The following is an 18370-nucleotide window of genomic DNA, read 5'->3' as shown; positions in this document are numbered from 1 at the left end:
TGGCATTGACTATTTCGGACCAATTGTTGTGAGCAAAGGACGAGGCACAGTCAAACGCTATGGTATGGTTTTCACCTGTTTAACCAGCAGAGCGGTCCATTTGGAGGTGGCTAACTCTTTGGATACAGATGCATGTATCAATGCTCTGCGTCGTTTCATCTGCAGGAGAGGTCAAGTTGCTCATATTCAGTCCGACAATGCAACCAACTTCATTGGAGCAGAGAGAGAGCTAAGGGAGGCGCTCGCATCGTTGAATCATGCACAAATCCAAGGAGCTTTGCGGAAGGATGGAATTAATTGGAGGTTCAATCCTCCAGCAGGTTTGCATCATGGTGGAGTCTGGGAGCGTGTAATCCGCATGGTGAGAAGGATTCTGAGTTCAGTGCTTCAACAGCAGAGACTGGATGACGATGGACTTCAAACAGTAATGTGTGAAGCTGAAGCCATCTTAAACGACCGGCCCATCACCAAACTCTCAGATGATCCAAACGATTTGGAGCCGCTCACTCCCAATCATATCTTGCTCATGAAAGGAAGACCATCCTTACCACCTGGATTGTTTGAGCCACATGATCTATATGTAAAAAGAAGATGGAGACAGGTCCAGTATATATCTGACCTTTTCTGGAAACGATGGGTACGGGAATACCTACCTCTGTTGCAGGAGAGGCAAAAATGGAACCAGGAAAGGAGGAATCTTAAGCCTGGAGATATTGTGGTCATAATGGATGCTACTGCCCCACGAGGCTCCTGGCCACTAGGAAGAGTCTTGGAGGCTTTTCAGGATAAAAGGGGACTTGTGCGTTCAGTGCGTTTGCAAACAAAGTCTAGTATCATTGAACGTCCTGTGACAAAGCTTTGCTTACTTTATGAGGTTACAGATTAGCAGGTCAACTCAATTCCTTTGTATGTGGTACATGAAAGTATTTTGTAAAATGTGTTCATGTATTATTTTGATTATGGCTCCATGGTTTGCATTTAAAATAAATAATTGTATGTCTGGTATCCATTAAAATTAGGGGCTGGTATGTAGGAGCCATTTCTATGTCAATGTGTGGAAGGTACCAAATTGGGCCAGTAGGTGTCCTCATGGTGTTGGGTGTACATTTCTGTATAGGTGGGAACTTTCTGACAGGTGTCAGGTGTTGCTAGACGGAGGAGCACACAGTTTTTCGACCGCTCCGGTCTCCGTCACGTTTGTCTTGTTGTCTGTGGCACAGCTGAATGAACTTTATATGCACTGGCAATGGATACTTGCATGTCATTGAATATCCTGGAAACTGTGAGAAATAAAATACGCATCAAATCAAGAAGCTGTTTGTTTCACTAGACACAAGTTATAGTCGTGCAGTATCCAGCGCGTCGACTACTCTTAGCCTGTCTATGCAGCCCCTCAGTGGCTTTAAGTTTTAGGTTTAGCCGCTACATAATTAGTAAACCTGCTTCTGTATTTGTCTGGAATAACTTGTACTTTGACATAGACTGGAAAAAGCATGGTTATTACCCAGAACATGTTTTGTTTCAAATAAGGTGTGAGAAGTGTCTCTGAAAATATTACACAGATGTTATCCAGTTAGTTCAGCTGCTGTAAAGTATAAGTTAAATGTTGACCCGCTCTGTTCCTTTTGTCACCATACAGATGAAACATTAAGTCATCTTTTTTGGGATTGCTCCTCTAGTCAAACCTTTTGGTTTGATCTCAACCTCTTTTTAAACAGAAAATTAAATATTAATTTCAAACTGGCAATTGAATGTATTTTATTTGGTATTTTTGATAAGGGCATGCCTACAAAGAAATTGTTTATTATCAATCTCATTTCTTTATTAGCGAAATATACATACCAGCACATTTTCAAAACAGAAACCCAACCTATCTGTGTTCATTTCCTATTTAAAATCATATCTGGACACACTGAAAAACTGCACAAACTGTAAAGCTTTGAAAACTAGAGCCTTATGTAATGACTTTGATTTGTGAATTATTGTAATTAATTTTATTTTTTTTCTATCTTTTTATTTATTTATTTAGTTTTTTTGGATTCAGAATTTATTATTGTTTTTCCTTTTGTTGTTTGCTGAAACGTTACCCCGAGCATTCCTTGTTATTGTTGAAACTTTAAATTGTACAAACCTTTGTATAAATAAAGTTTTGAAGAAAAAAAAAGAAACCCTGCTTTATCTACAAATATAAAATCAGGGAGGCCAACATTTCACAAATGAACATCATACTGCATTGAAGAAGGCTTTAAACTAGCGATTGAGACCATAAACACATTTTGAAAACGTTTACTGAGGTTAGAAATCAAGTGAGAAGTTGGTGAATTCTCCATTGGCTTGTATAGAGACGGAAGTCCTTTAGACACCAAAACGGTCGCCCCCTGGTGGCCTTTTGATAGACTGCAGTTTTAAGTTACTTCCGGGTTGGCCTCATTTCAGAGGACCGGAACTCCCCGACTTTGTTTAATACTAGTACTGCTACAGCAGGACCTTTACTTTGAAATGCAACTGGACAGGAACTGGAGAGAACTACAGAAGGAAGTAGCTTGACTGTATGTGTGTGCAAAGCGGAAAGTAAATAAACCAGACGGCATGACCGATGCTCCTGAACAACTGTTCACCTCATTTCATTAATATAGACATATAGTCACAACAATGAGTGAACCCCCATACCATGTGACGTCAGAGCCGTATCTCCCGTTTTGGTGAGGAGATGAACAGTACTCGTTAACCAGCCAGCGATCTGTAACTCTCTCACGTCCAGTTTAATCCTTCCCGTTAACGTCCGTCGCTTGTGGAGAATTGAGCTGAACGAGGGACTAAGCTACCTCGACTTTCTCTCTAACTTTACCGCAGTTTGTGGACTGTTTCACCGGCACGTCTCACGTCCTCTGACTCCGGTGACTGTTTGTAAGAAGGCGCCATGAGACGCTGTGTGACGTCTTTTACAGAGACATGCGACGCTTTGCAGGTGCAGCTGAGTGAATAGACCAAATCACTCCTCACATGACCACAGATGTTCTTTTTATGTGACAGCAGCTTTATTAAAGGGAGGAAACTTTATGTATTTATGTTTGTTAAGAGGAGGAAAAGTATTGCACATACATTAACATTGATCGTCTCTGGCCTGCAGTTCAGCTCTCTGCCACCGGGGGTCGATGTTGCTGCATAACAGCAGAATCACCTCCAAGTCTGAGATTAGTGGTTAAAGATGTGAGTCCATGTTTGTGTTCACAGGTGATCTGCCTCTGCTGCTCTGACTTTTATTTTTATTGTTCAATTTTATTTTGATGAGTAGATTTTTGTCCTGATCTGAGGTCTGTTACTCACAAATCTGCAAATGTTATGTAAATTCAAATAAAATATAAAAATGATTTGTCATGTCCACAAATTCTTTCATATAAACAGTTTAAAAAGCAATTTTACCCAAATATAATCAACTATAGATGAGTTTAAAGTAACCAAATGTTTGTTTAGGAAGCTGAACACACAAAGACCTACAAAAGATGAACAGAATGAAGTTACATTAAAATAATGTAAAATCTTTAGTCTCACATAATCAGACTTTTGTCAAACTCAATTTAACTTTAAAATTAAAGACTGAAATGTTTAATTAAAATAGTTCATTTCAGGGTTTTTGTTCGATTTTATTTATTTGCACATATATACAGACGACATGACCCAGATTATAGAAATAAAACAGATGTGACAGGAGACCCACTGATATAAAGGATCTCCAAAAATGTAAAAGAAAAAAAGGAATAAAAACCCTCAATTAATAAATGAATCATTATTTTTTATCATTAAGTAGAAAGAAGATTGATGACATTAAGAAACACACAAATTGAGCAGAAGAGTTCACCAATACAGCCAATATCAATCATATAAAAATGAAATGTGTAATATATAAAATATATTTTTTTAAATAATTAAATATCAAGAATTTAATGTTATGACAATTTCTTGACAATGTTCCAGATAAAGTGAGTTAATGTGTGCACATCTGTACATCACAGTATCTGAAGGAAACACTGGCTGTTTTTTATTTTTTTATTTGAGAGTCGTGATGTCTGTCTGATGTTTAGAGAATGAATCAGCTGAAACACACACACACACACACACACACACACACACACACACACACACACACACACACACACACACACACACACACATGCATCCTTTCTTTTCCTCTTTCTGGCTCTCACTTTCTCACACACACATTTAAACTGACTCTCAGCTCTGCTGCCCCCTGGTGGAGGATTTACTGTGAATCAGCTGAGTTCACACTGACAGAGAAACAGCTGATCTGAATACTGATGAAACTGTTTGTACTTGTACACTTTGAGACAGGCCTTCAAATGTCTGTTTGAGGGTTAAGATTTGCTTTTTAGAGTTAAAGGAAATGTTCACAATTATCCAGCCTGTCTTTTTTGTTACTATACATGTTTTAAGACACTGGACAAATAGTGAACTCATCCTTTAGGATTGGCATTGGGGTTTAGATTCAGTTTAGGGTTGGGTTTAGACATTTAGCTCTCAAAGTCAAGATCAGGGTCAGCGGCTCGTACATCCACTGTGTCAATAGGTGCGTTTATAATATTCACTCTTTTTATAGCTCTGTTTTTACTCTCTACCAACTCCTGAGGGAAATATCTGGTTCTTTAGCTGCTAAATGTTCCACTATGTTCACCAGCTGCCAAATATATATATATATCCTCAAGAGTCAGTGAGACTTGAAAGTGTTGAAATATCAAACATGATTAATTCTTCACAGGGTTTTCACTTAGAAGGTTAAATGGAAACTTATACCTTCATGTTATTATCTTTAGATTATGTTATACTGCATTTACTGCCAAAAGCACATTGTAAGCTTCCTGTGTGAAAATGTTCCCAACAGGTACCATCAGAGGTGAGCTGTGGGACTCGGTCACTGTAACTGTTCACTGGACAGAGGCAGAGAGGGAAAGCTCTTAGGGAGGAAACGTAGATCAGGATTCTGCCTTCAACTCTTAATTCTCAGCAGAGACTGAAAGAAACTAACTAGAGATATGATGAATTAATCCAAAATAACTGTTAGTGTGATGAATATGAGATGATTGTGACACATGTGGCTGTATTTTACTGTAACATCACAGACTGTACTATAACAACAGAGGTTTTACTGCATCAGCAGAGATTTTATTAAAGCATCAGATATTTTGGTGGAATATAAAACAGCCAGGTACATTGTCTCTGAACATTTAATACGTTCAGTATCAATATTTTCACATCATGTTGAGAGAAAATGTGATTCAGCAATGTTACATATCTGCTGTTGTAATTTAGTCAAATATAAACATAATTTGTAGAACACAGAGTTGGTTCAAAGTGTAAAAGAACAATATCAAACAACATCTACAGTTTTAAAGACAGAATGAACATTTCAGAATAAGAAAGAAATAAGTTGTTGAACGTTCTCAGAAACATTAATAGATGTGTATCATCAGCATAGAAGTGAGGAATAGCAAGTTTATAGTTAATATCTGCTGATTAAGCAAAGAAAAAATAAAGAAAGTAGAACAAACTGGAACCTTGCAGCACATGTTAACCTGCTCAGTACAGAATCCAGATCCAAATCCAAACATCATTATTTGTTTGTTGTCTCTGTGAATGTAGAGTAGATTTCGTTTTCAGTCATGGGGACAGGAGGACGATACTCATTGACGACAGATAACTGAAAATCAAACAGGAATAACATCAAACCTAAAATACAGCAGTAAGCAGTGTAACAGAACAGATATTGTGTTCTTCTTAGATAATTGTTTGCTGATATTTTAGTGATAACAACTCAACAGGTCAGAGGTCTAATAACAGTCATTATGATTTTATTTCATTATAGTTTTGTTCATATTAGTGAAGTAGTTGCAGACATGAGATTGTTTATAACTAAATACAAAAATAAAATGTCTGCCAACAGTTAGAGTTAACATGAGACATTCAGAGTTGAAGAAAGTCACCTCCATGTTTCTGCTGTCTGAAGTTTCTCTGGTTTTCAAACCAGAGTTCCTCCTCATCATCAGTTTGTAGACGAACAGCAGAACAACAGCAACCAGCACAATAATCAGAGACATAGATGCAACCAGAGGCCAGAAGTAACCTGGAAGAGAGACACCAGAGACGGCTGGGAAGGAAGAGAGAGAGAGAGAGACATGTAGAGCATAGTTTAAAAGACTGGGATCTTTTGTCTTGTATTGGAAGCTTAAAGGTTCTCTGTGGAGTTTTTGACCATAAGTAGCTTGTTGATGTTTGGATCTACGTTGTGAACATGTGGTTGATGTGATACAATCCTACCAGTGGTTTCACATTATCTCACTGATCTACAGGATGCAGGAATGTGCCCAGAAACGCAGTAATGTACCAATAAAAGCAGGAGAGAAGAAGTCCGCAAGCAGTCCAGGATTGAAATAATCAGTTTGCAAATATTTTATGACTGAGGGAACAAGCTCAGCACTTGTGTTGGACCTAAAGGACACACTCAGTGTTGAGAAAGTCATCCAGTTTCAGCACTGGCATCCTCTTTAGCTATTCACAGTTTATATGCACAGTCTGCTGCTGTGCACACGGTGTGCATGTGAACAAACAGTGTCAGGATGCTCTGTATTGAGTTATAATTCTACAAACTTCTTACAAAACATTGTAAATGTAAAAATGTATATCATAATGTCTCATGTATAATGACAGCGCTCATGTCTCTTTAATAGTCTGATGGTCACTTCAATGCTGTTCATTTCATATGATCCCTGACCATGTTGTTTATGTTAATTAGTGATTTATTATCATGCCTTCAGGATGTTATTTATGTTACAGTGCAATGACAGCACTGTAACAGGGGCCGTCACACATTTCTTTAACTCACCATCTGTGTGTATTATGTCAGCAGTAGTAATGACAGAGATGTGCCTCAGAGCTATGAGGATTATATTTTGTTCATGTATACATCCTTGTACTCTTTATCATTGCATGATATTAATATTTACATTGTGTATTTCATGTCACATTGTTATGTTCAGTATTATTGTATAAGCTTAATCTCTGTATATGTTTACATTTGTTCCCTTTTGTGTAGTAACCACATCTGCAAAGGAGCATCCAAATGACCAGCAATAAATGAGTGGCATGCCAGTGATTGTGTTTGTGTCAATAACCGGATTAATTGACGTATTCACGCCATTAGTGTTCTTACCGGACAACCTGTGGAGAGTGCAGTAATATATAGAACCAGCAATTAAGGGTTCATTAAGTTATCCTACCTGAGGTCACATTTTTGGGATTCAGTAAACCAATACCTCTTTTACACTCAGCATGTTTTGGTGAGTAACACTGAATATAAATATAACCTTCAAAGTGTCAACATGCTCAATAATAACGGGCATTAATGACATCATCAATATTTTCTGGTGATCAGCTGGTTAAAGAATGAAGGATGAAAGTGGAGATGTGAGAAAAACATGAATAAAGTGAATGAAGGAGTTTGTGTGATTTCAGAGAGGTTTATATGTGTGTCATCACCAAATAAAGTGACCAAAATATCAGAACATAAGAGCACTGAGCTGCTCTGAGTAATCAGACAGCAGACCACGAGAGATCCTGACACCATGATTTTAGTGCCACCATTGACTGTATATAAATATGGACGACGTGTCTCCACTTCCTGCTGCTATGCAAAGTTTTTTCATCAGTTGGAGGATGTGTTGTTCCACATACAGCTGTATCTTTCTAATAACTCTGACCTTAGTGCTCCTCTCACTGCCATTAATTACATCACACCAATCAAATTCTAGCTGCAACTTTGGTTGTTTGATTATATCTTGTCATTTCCATATTTCTATTGAAATGTTTGATTTTAGACAAAAACAAGAATAAATCCATTATAATGTTTCTTTAAACATTCATATGCACTTACCAGAAGGTACATAAATGAAACATTTTTCATGATTTTCATTATAAAACTCACCATCTACAACAATGATCGGGAACCAGTCGAATGAATCTGGAGACAAAGCTCTGCCGTAACCACACTTGTACCGTCCTGTGTCCGACTTCTCCAGCTGTGTGATGGTCACATACATTCCAGATCCTTCTATATATTTAATGCTGTATCTGCCATTCAGAGCTCTGTTCTCTGCTGTTTCAACCAGGATGTCTTCTTCTTTTTTACATTCATCCTTACAGAAGAACTTCATGCTTCCATAGACAGCAGCATTGCATACACGAGTGACATTTCCTCCCTCAGTTTCTGCAGGGATGAAATTAGTATTGTCACTAAATGGTGCTTCTGAAAAGATGTAACCACATCTGCAAAGGAGCATCCAAATGACCAGCAATAAATGAGTGGCATGCCAGTGATTGTGTTTGAGTCAATAACCGGATTAATTGACGAATTCACGCCATTACTGTTCTTACCGGACAACCTGTGGAGAGTGCAGTAATATATAGAACCAGCAATTAAGGGTTCATTAAGTTATCCTACACCTGAGGTCACATTTTTGGGATTCAGTAAACCAATACCTCTTTTACACTCAGCATGTTTTGGTGAGTAACACTGAATATAAATATAACCTGTTTACAAGAAAACTGCACAGGGAACCTTTATCAAACATGAGATCTTCCTGTTGAACAAAATCCTCAAAGACTTTGGTCTGGATGTTTGTTGACTTGTCATGTGTTTACATCACATGTTAATAATTATCTTACATCATGAGAAATGTAGGATGTGTTTAAATATTAGACATGAAGATAATAAGGTAATATATTGTAAAACTAAATTTGAAACGTATTCTTCTAGGTGTTGAAACATGTTGTTCAATCTTGTTATTCTTATTACTGAATGTTGTTATGCTGTTTTAAAAAAGACGTTTAGTTGCAGAGAGACAGTGATGGACAGATGGACAGACATGAACTGTCCTGTACCTGCAAACTGCTCTGTGGTTTCAGGGAAAGATGATGAAGGTGTGAAGCTTCCTGAACTGGAGATTAAACTCTGTGTTGTTGCTGGTGTGGAGGCTGATGGGACTGATGTTGGAAAAGGTCGGAGAGTCCAGTTTGGTTCTTCAGTGGTTGGATCTGTGAACAATGAAAACACAATGAAACAATCAGATACTGAATCAATAAAGCAGAGGAATGAGATGCTGCTCTAGAAAGAAAGATCATACTGAAACATCGACCACATACACAAGAAAAATACAGCATTAAATATGTTAATGAAGTAAATGATTAAGAACATTTGAAGGTGGTTTGTTCTACTAATCACAACTTATACCACTGTCAATTTATTTTTTGTTACAAACAAGTAAGAAAATAACATCACTGAACAGAAGGTGGACAGAAAATTAAATATAAAATTCACCTTTTACAGCAAAGATCGAAAACTGTGACGGCAGCTGTATCATCCTGTTTACATGTTGTTTTATTGGGGCTGTCAAAATGAACGTGTTAACGCAAATTCATCTTATAGCTCATCAACAGTGTTTTTGTTTTATTAATGTGTGATCACTGCACACACGTTGTGTTTGACCCTTGCCCCCGCCTGTAGTTTGGACATAAGGAAGCGATGCAGCAGTAATGTTTCAATCAACAAGCAGAAAAATTCAGCTCCAAAGCCCAGCAGATGTTCATCCACAAGACCAAAGTTATTTACATTATGGACTAGGTTGAGTCTCAAATACCAATCGCTCTACAAAGACAGACGACACTAGGTGTGTGTATGTGTGTGTTTGTGTGAAGAGGTGCGTGAATGTAACTAGTAACTGATATCATAACTGACAGCAGATTTTTTTTATTGGGTCAATAATAATAAACAGACATTTGCATAAAGCAGCATATGTTTCCACTCTCATGTTAATAAGAGTATTAAAAACTTGAGAAAATATTCTTTTAAAGTACATTTAGAAAAACTTTAAAAATGTATTTGCAATAAATTGCAATTACATATTTGAATCGATTGACAGCCCTTTAAAGGATAACTGAATCATGACTTACCTTTGTAACAAATAAATGGTTTGTTCTGGTCACAGGTCCAGTCCCCCCAACGTCCAGAACGGTGGAAGTTCATTACCACACAAGCCCTCTTCCCACCGTAGTTGTTAGGTTCTCCTGAGGCCCAGTACCTAAAGGAGGACTTACTTCCATCAGACCACTTCCAGTCTCTGAAGAGGCCGATCCAGACAGATTGTCCTCCAGCTAGATTCTTCACCTCCTTGTTCTCTGCTTCATTTCTCACAGTGGCCAGGTCTGTGTAGTTTGCTCTGCAGTAGCTCTGGGCCTCAGTCCAACTCATGGTAGAATTGATGAGGATAAATGTCACATCTGACCCTGAAATAGACCATAGTGAAAATCTGTGTTTCCTGTCTGTCACTTTACATGAGTGAAAAAAGATGAATGCCACAGTTTCTGTAACATTTTTGTGTCATTATGAATCCACTGAGAACTGCTCCAATAAAGGACTGTGTCAGTAAAAATAATAATTAAAGACACTGACTATGTTAGAGTTTGTTTGGTTTAACAGCCTCTTCATACGTCTACACTTCTCTCTTCAGACGTTCTGTATCCAGTGGTGGAGCGTACATATGAACATGGAGGCACACATTCATCCATAAAGGCACATCAGAGCCACTTTGCCTCCTTTTCTTACCCCTTTGACTGAGACAGTGACCTGTGTTAATGTTGGAGCTCAATGAGTCAACAGGCTTTATAGAAACTGGCTTCATGACTCTGCTTCACACCTTGAAATGAATGCAGGGATCACACTGATGGAACTGACTATTTCAGCCCAAATCTGGAGGAAACTGAACAGTAACTGGAAAAGAACGGACCGTTAGTGATAACTCTCACCTCTCACAGAAGAGCAGACTGCCTGAAGGGTTCCGTTACAAGGAACATCGTTCCATTCTCCAGTATTATACATCTCTGTGCAGTGTTCACCACTCTTATAGTTGTCTGGTTGGCCTTTGGCCCAATTTGTGAACTCAACCTCTGCATGTCTGTCTGACCACCTCAAGCTGTCCATGTCATGGTACAGTCCTATCCAGGCCGTCTGAAAGCAAGATTAGATTGTGTTATACAACATTTGTCTTTGCTCAGCTTAAAGATACTTTGCATAACATTTCCATTCACATACATTATAAGAGTAGATTTCATCTAAAGTGACTGATGCAGTATTACTTGCTGGTACTAGTATTTCAGTCATTTAATGGTACACACACAGCAAACTGTTAAATTATTACATGATAGTAAACTTTAAATGAAACTTTAAATTCTTCTTTCTTATTTGAATTATTTGCTGTCTTCTGTTTTCAATGGTCAATAATTTTGAGCTGTTTTTTGTAGATGAAAGCAGTTATATGAAAAAGCCTTATTATTCTTATTCATAGTCATATTACTACAAAATACATTAAAAACATTTTTTTCCATTTTCATGATTTTTACACATATTTCACATTTAGCTTTCTGTTATTGCTCCCATATGAAGTCCCACTTAAAACAAAGTCATTGGGTCATATTTAACAAGAAAGTGGAACATTTGTACTAAAATGTTCATCATAGTCTGAAGAAAATGTACTAAAGCAGCAGCTCAGTGTGTGTGACACCTCTCACTTACAGACTGTCATTGTCATAAATGCTAATTTAACAGATACAGAGTGAACAGTAGTGAAAAGTGAATTCACCTTCTGGCCGTATTCATCGAGGACCATTTTGTTTAAATCCACCATGTCTGTCAGGGTCTTCACATCCTCCATGTCGTCTATCGTGGCCAGGTCTGTGTATTTGTCTCTGCAGTAACTCTGTGCTTCAGTCATGTTCTTCACCTCATAAACAAAGTGGTACTGATGCTGAACGTGTGACGAGACGACACACAGCACTGTGATGACAGACATGCACATTGATTAAACACCACCTAAAATAACATTACATTTCAGTGTATTCAGGTGTGTCATTACTTTTGTCAGTAAAAGGTTTTTGATGTGAACATAAAAAACTCCAACTATCATTTTGTATTTAGTGTGTCAGTTAATAGAAAAGCACTGTAAAACTAAAGTCATTGTATTGTAGCCGACAGCGTCAGTTCGACTCAGAACATCAGAGTAAATTGGACCAGGTTTGATACAGAGACTGACATCGTCTCTCTCTTGGACAAACAAAGATCCATTAACATTCCATGGAGCAACCCAAAGTGACAAGAACTACATGAAAGTAACATAAGACAGATTTTGGTGTCTCCTTTAGACGTCATAACTTATCGGAGAGACTTCACTCCCTTTTCTACCATCAGATCAGAGTCACACAGACCACTGTCATTAAAGACCGTGTAAAGTGAATTCAGACATTTTCTTCTCAACATATTAAATAAGTCATGAATGTATTTCTAAAAAAGGTGTAAAAAGCATTTCAACCATTTAGATTTGAATTGTGGAGCTAGGCTTCACAAACTGTGTTTCAAGATTTCTGTGTCTGGATTTAATGGGCGGGTCTGAAAATCCTGTTATTAGCATAAATCCGCCCTGCTGCTGTAGAGGTATAAATACATTCAGCGCACACTACTACTACTACAGTCTACAGTTAGCCACCGAGTTAGCAGCAGGTGGGGAGTTCCGGTCCTCTGAAATGAGGCCAACGCGGAAGTAACTTAAAACTGCATTCTATCAAAAGGCCACCAGGGGGCGACCGTTTTGGTGTGAAAAGGACTTCTAACCTCAATAAACGTTTTCAAAATGTGTTTATGGTCTCAATCGCTAGTTTAAAGCCTTCTTCAATGCAGTATGATGTTCATTTGGGACATTTTGGCCTCCCTGATTTTATATGTGACGATAAAGCAGGGTATGCATTAGGGCGTGGCTACGTCGTGATTGACAGGTTGATTGGTTCACAGGTTCAGGAGATACGTCCATACTACACCACTACACTCCTGTCATCCATTCAGGGTCCCAGGAGCCCTCCACTACATATACACAAAGCCTTTTATTCCCTTTACCAGTGGTTCCCAAAGTGGGAAGGGGGGCGCAGAGCCATTGCAGGAGGAGCGTGGTACGGCTACAGGGCTAAATGAATGAGGCATGCTTAGACACTGCTATCAAAACATAGACAAGTTTTTGACTGGGCTCCCACGTAAACGTAAAGCCATACCTCTCAAGTCTCACGCATTGACTGTGAGACACACACATTTCAAGCAGTTCACACGCTCACACGCCACACCTATCATTTCTCACGCTGAGATCCCACCGCACAGAAATGAATATATTATATACAGAATGTAATCCATACATCCCAACTCTCCCGCATATTGATTGCGGCTCCCTGACGCCCGTAAATGAGATCCAATCTCCCGGAATCTGGAGAGAACGAGCATGAGCGCGCGCTAGAGAGTGACTGTGCGCACGTGTGTGTTTGTGTGACAATCAATGCAGCGTGTGTGAGAGCCCAGAGTCCTTATAGCTCTGTGTTGCTGCTTATTAGACAGCAACCCCCCCCGGAACGGACCTCGTCTGTGTAATCTCAAACCAAACTTTTCATGAAACTTGAGAGCACTGAATATTGAATACTAACAAAGTTTTAAAAAACCTGTTACTTTGAAAATAATTACAGTTAAGGTGGTTTGTTCATTATTGCAGTTTATTGCAGATTAGTTTTATTTGTTTAAAAAAAGATGCAGTTTGTATTAATTACAGTGTGTGAAATAAACTGCAATGGAGTTTGAAATCAAAATAATTTTTGTGTACGGGTGGGGCGCGAACATTTTATCATCAACCAAAGGGGGGCCCAGCTGAGAAAGTTTGGGAACCACTGCCCTATACCATATAGACACTGACCACAGAATGACTGCAACAAGAAACACCTGTTATTTTATAAGATTTGTTCTCTGGTTTTATTTATATAATCTGCTGCTACCTGCATGTTTGCACTATTGTATGTTGTATAATTTGTATGTTTTTAATGGTGTATTGTACTATGTGTAGTGTTTGTACTTTTGCTGTACTTTGGGAGAAGCCTAAGACAAATCTCCACTAAAGTGGACAATAAAGTCAATCAATCAGTATATTTTGTTAAATGAGATCACATTTAGTTTAGTTAAATTCAAAGATTAGATTATAGAGATGTTGCAGCAGCAAATAGTAACAGAATCATTTAGAGAACAACAGAATAACTAATTAACATGACAGCAACATAAAAACTTAAGTGATAGAAATGTGACATTTGTTAAAATGTCCACAATGAATGTCCAGAAGCAGTGTGTGCTGCAGCTTTACAGACACAGTCAGGTAATCAGTCCTCACCTGATAAGAAGCAGAAGAACAGAACCTGGTGGATATTCATTCTGAGTTTGATCCTGATGCAGAAAATCATCAAACTGTCAGAGAACTGCCTCAATATGTCTGTCTGATCAATCAGGAAGATGGAGACGCTTTAAGATAACATTACTTCCTCTTCCTCTCTTCCTCTTCCTCTCTCTCTCTATCTGTCTCTCTCTCTCTTTTAATTGGGCAAGTTGTAACGGTTCCTTCATGTCAGCTAGTACTGGTCATGCTTCATGTTATCCAGAGACACAGAGAGTGGAAACAGCTGATCAGATGTGTGACTTAAACATTCACTGCATCATTATTTCAATAGATGTGTTTTTATCACCCATTTTATGCATAAAGTTCACTTCAAGTGAGCAAAAAAGAGAAGAAGAAGAAAAGAGTGTGTTCCGCTTTCTTTGCTGATTGTAAAACTTCCTTATTTCTAGAATGGACCAAACTGTCCTGGTGGTTGGCACATTGTTATTTCTAAATTAAGAAACATATGATGAAACACTGCAGTGAAGCTGAATGACCAATGATCTGTATGTTCAGTGATGGTTGACCAAAAGCTGCAGCAGAGTGACTTTATCTCTTTCCAATCACCACAGTAACACCAAGGCCAACAGATCAGTGAGCAGACTGATAAATATGATGATCACTTCTCCAGATCCTCTGTGCTGCAAAGCTGCTGTGCTGATCCACTTTTGGCGCTTTTCCACTACACAGTTCCAGCACGACTCGCCTCGGTACGGTTCCAGGAACCTTTTCCATTACAAAAAAGTACCTACTCAACGTGGGCGGGGTCGTCATAGCACGGCTCTGCGAAACTGCCATGACTTTGTTTTATACGCAACACAAACACATAAACAATGGAGGACATTGAGGCGATGGTGTACTTGCTGCTGTTTGTGGCTTTTTGTCACACATTAAGCATGAAAATGTAGCCGTATGGCTGTAACGCTGTTGACGGTATTTAAAAATGCCGGGTTTATGTGGGACGGCTCAGGACTCTTCCAGCAACAACTCTTCTGAGCAATCAGCGACCGGCAGTCTGGTGACGTCACATTTAGTATCGGCTTGGCTCGCTTGGAACCTCACCAGAGCAGGTACTAAAAAAGTACCAGGTACCAGGTACTATCCCTAGTGGAAATGCAAAAAAAACCGAGGCGAGGTGAGTCGTGCTGGAACTGTGTAGTGGAAAAGAGCCATTTGACTTGCTGTGTGTCTGTGGTCACCTGACTTCCTGCTTCAATAACTTTAGATGAGAACTGACAATGTAATTGCAGATGCCCTATCACGGGCACCTGTGGACCCTTAGTCTATTTATTTATGCTGTGTCTCATTTCCATGCTCTCCTCTGCTCATCTCTCAGCTCTTCATCCCCTTAAAATGCTCTTTTGGTACCAAGGCTGCTGGGTTGGTGAGGATGGAGGGATGTGCTGGAGGATGCAGCCTGGAGGGAGTGCAGTACTGCCCATCAGCTATTGGTAATGTATTAACTATGACAGATTGGGACATATTCACAACTATTTTATGTATAACACGAGGTGGAACCTCGTTCTTATGGAGGGGGGTTTTACGACCCCTCCCTTTCTGCTAGCATCATGCAGCTGATTACTTCCTGCAGGAGTTGGCAGTTAGGGAGGGTCGTTAGGGCAAGGTGCTGACACCTGGCTAGGCCTCTACCCAAGGTGATAAATGAGATAAAATCTCATTGTTGCTGTCTCTCTCTCTCTCTCTCTCTCCTAGGCTCCACGCCGCTACAGGTTCTGGGTTCTTTTTGGCGTTTTCCTTTTACACTCAACAGCAGCACACACATCTCACTCATCCATACACTACATTCACCACTGATGCCACTACTCTCCACACCTCATGCTTTTTTGTAGATATGATTGTTTAAGTTAGAATAATAAATTTTCATTTGGCACTTTCAATCTTGACTTGTCTCCCCTCCTTGTCACATATGTTGAGCCAGTTTGTGACAACAAGTTGTAACTGTTCCTTCATGTCAGCTAGTACTGGTCATGCTTCATGCTATCCAGAGACACAGAGAGTGGAAACAGCTGATCAGATGTGTGACTTAAACATTCACTGCATCATTATTTCAACACATGTGTTTCTGTCACCCATTTTATGCATAAAGTTCACTTCAAGTAAGCAAAAAAGAGAATAAGAAGAAAAGAGTGTGTTCCGCTTTCTTTGCTGATTGCAAACTTCCTTATTTCTAGAATGGGTCAGATAACCATCAGAAACAAACTGTCCTGGTGGTTGGCACATTGTTATTTTTAAATTAAGAAACATATGATGAAACGCTGCAGTGAAGCTGAATGACCAATGATCTGTATGTTCAGTGATGGTTGACCAAAAGCTGCAGCAGAGTGACTTTATCTCTTTCCAATCACCACAGTAACACCAAGGCCAACAGATCAGTGAGGAGACTGATAAATATGATGATCACTTCTCCAGATCCTCTGTGCTGCAAAGCTGCTGTGCTGATCCACTTTGACCTGCTGTGTGTCTGTGGTCACCTGACTTCCTGCTTCAATAAACGGTCTGTTAATTGAATTTCAAAGTAAAGCTGACGTTGACTCAACCAGCCTGTCTGAGTGTCTGCATCAGGGTTCTGCTTCCTGTTGCTTTAACTGGTTTGTTACAGTACAAACTGGACAAATGTGGATGATCAACATGTCTGCCATTAAAATGGAATGATAAAAACTTATATTAATTGTATGATTTAAGTGGTCAGTGTTCAGAATTAATCAATTCCTTTAACTTTATAAGTTTCCCATAATTATCACATCATGATTACAGGCCAGAAAACATGTGATGTCAAACAGGTAAAGGTACAAAGATGAGCAGGTCAGATTAAGAAGCTGCAGCATTCAAAACCATTTGAATCAAATGTTGAAGCTCTCTGTGTGTAAGTTTCTTTTTCATTACTACCACTAGGAGGCACCAGAGTCAGTCACCACTTTGTTACAGTCAGCATGCTCACTGATATACTCACTGGTCGAGCTAAGTTACCGTGGTTACTCATCTTCAATGTTCACAGTGAATTAATCTACATTTATCTGACATTTGTTAAAATGTCCACAATGAATGTCCAGAAGCAGTGTGTGCTGCAGCTTTACAGACACAGTCAGGTAATCAGTCCTCACCTGATAAGAAGCAGAAGAACAGAACCTGGTGGATATTCATTCTGAGTTTGATCCTGATGCAGAAAATCATCAAACTGTCAGAGAACTGCCTCAATATGTCTGTCTGATCAATCAGGAAGATGAAGACGCTTTAACTTAACATTACTTCCTCTTTCTCTCTTCCTCTTCCTCTCTCTCTCTTTTAATTGGGCAAGTTGTAACTGTTCCTTCATGTCAGCTAGTACTGGTCATGCTTCATGCTATCCAGAGACACAGAGAGTGGAAACAGCTGATCAGATGTGTGACTTAAACATTCACTGCATCATTATTTCAATAAATGTGTTTTTATCACCCATTTTATGCATAAAGTTCACTTCAAGTGAGCAAAAAAGAGAAGAAGAAGAAAAGAGTGTGTTCCGCTTTCTTTGCTGACTGCAAACTTCCTTATTTCTAGAATGGGTCAGATAACCATTAGAAACAAACTGTCCTGGTGGTTGGCACACCTCTGTGCTGTGAAGCTGCTGTGCTGATCCACTTTGACCTGCTGTGTGTCTGTGGTCACCTGACTTCCTGCTTCAATAAACGGTCTGTTAATTGAATTTCAAAGTAAAACTGACTTTGACTCAACCAGCCTGTCTGAGTGTCTGCATCAGGGTTCTGCTTCCTGTTGCTTTAACTGGTTTGTTACAGTACAAACTGGACAAATGTGGACGATCAACATGTCAGCCATTAAAATGGAATGATAAAAACTTATATTAATTGTATGATTTAAGTGTTCAGTGTTCAGAATTAATTAATTCCTTTAACTTTTTAAGTTTCCCATAATTATCACAATATGATTACAGGCCAGAAAACATGTGATGTCAAACAGGTAAAGGTACAAAGATGAGCAGGTCAGATTAAGAAGCTGCAGCATTCAAA

At 39.0% G+C, this 18370-nt stretch overlaps 1 protein-coding gene across 1 annotated transcript; it reads right to left on the bottom strand.

Annotated features, from left to right (window-relative positions):
* Positions 1 to 5381: 5381 nt before the first annotated feature.
* On the bottom strand, positions 5382 to 11834 carry LOC133987777 (macrophage mannose receptor 1-like). The gene is made up of 7 exons (XM_062427218.1): positions 11703 to 11834; positions 10870 to 11071; positions 10018 to 10350; positions 8950 to 9102; positions 7994 to 8275; positions 5997 to 6160; positions 5382 to 5713 (listed from the first exon to the last, which is right to left on the bottom strand). The coding sequence occupies exons 1-7, from the start codon at positions 11832 to 11834 to the stop codon at positions 5627 to 5629; spliced, it is 1353 nt and encodes a 450-aa protein (XP_062283202.1). The 3' UTR covers positions 5382 to 5626.
* Positions 11835 to 18370: the final 6536 nt, after the last annotated feature.

Source organism: Scomber scombrus, chromosome 10 (assembly GCF_963691925.1).
Source record: "Scomber scombrus chromosome 10, fScoSco1.1, whole genome shotgun sequence".
Classification (NCBI taxonomy): Eukaryota; Metazoa; Chordata; class Actinopteri; order Scombriformes; family Scombridae; genus Scomber; species Scomber scombrus.
Note: the sequence above shows the minus strand (reverse complement) of the source record. Positions and strands in the feature narration are given on the sequence as shown.

What these genes read in the sequence shown, in the direction of transcription:
- LOC133987777 (XM_062427218.1), bottom strand. Translation starts at nt 11,834, where the DNA reads ATGACTGAAGCACAGAGTTACTGCAGAGACAAATACACAGACCTGGCC. An exon ending in AGTCTGCTCTTCTGTGAGAG is followed by an intron (nt 10,351 to 10,869) that starts GTGAGAGTTATC and finishes GGTCTATTTCAG; the next exon opens with GGTCAGATGTGACATTTATC. An exon ending in ACCATTTATTTGTTACAAAG is followed by an intron (nt 9,103 to 10,017) that starts GTAAGTCATGAT and finishes CATTGTTCACAG; the next exon opens with ATCCAACCACTGAAGAACCA.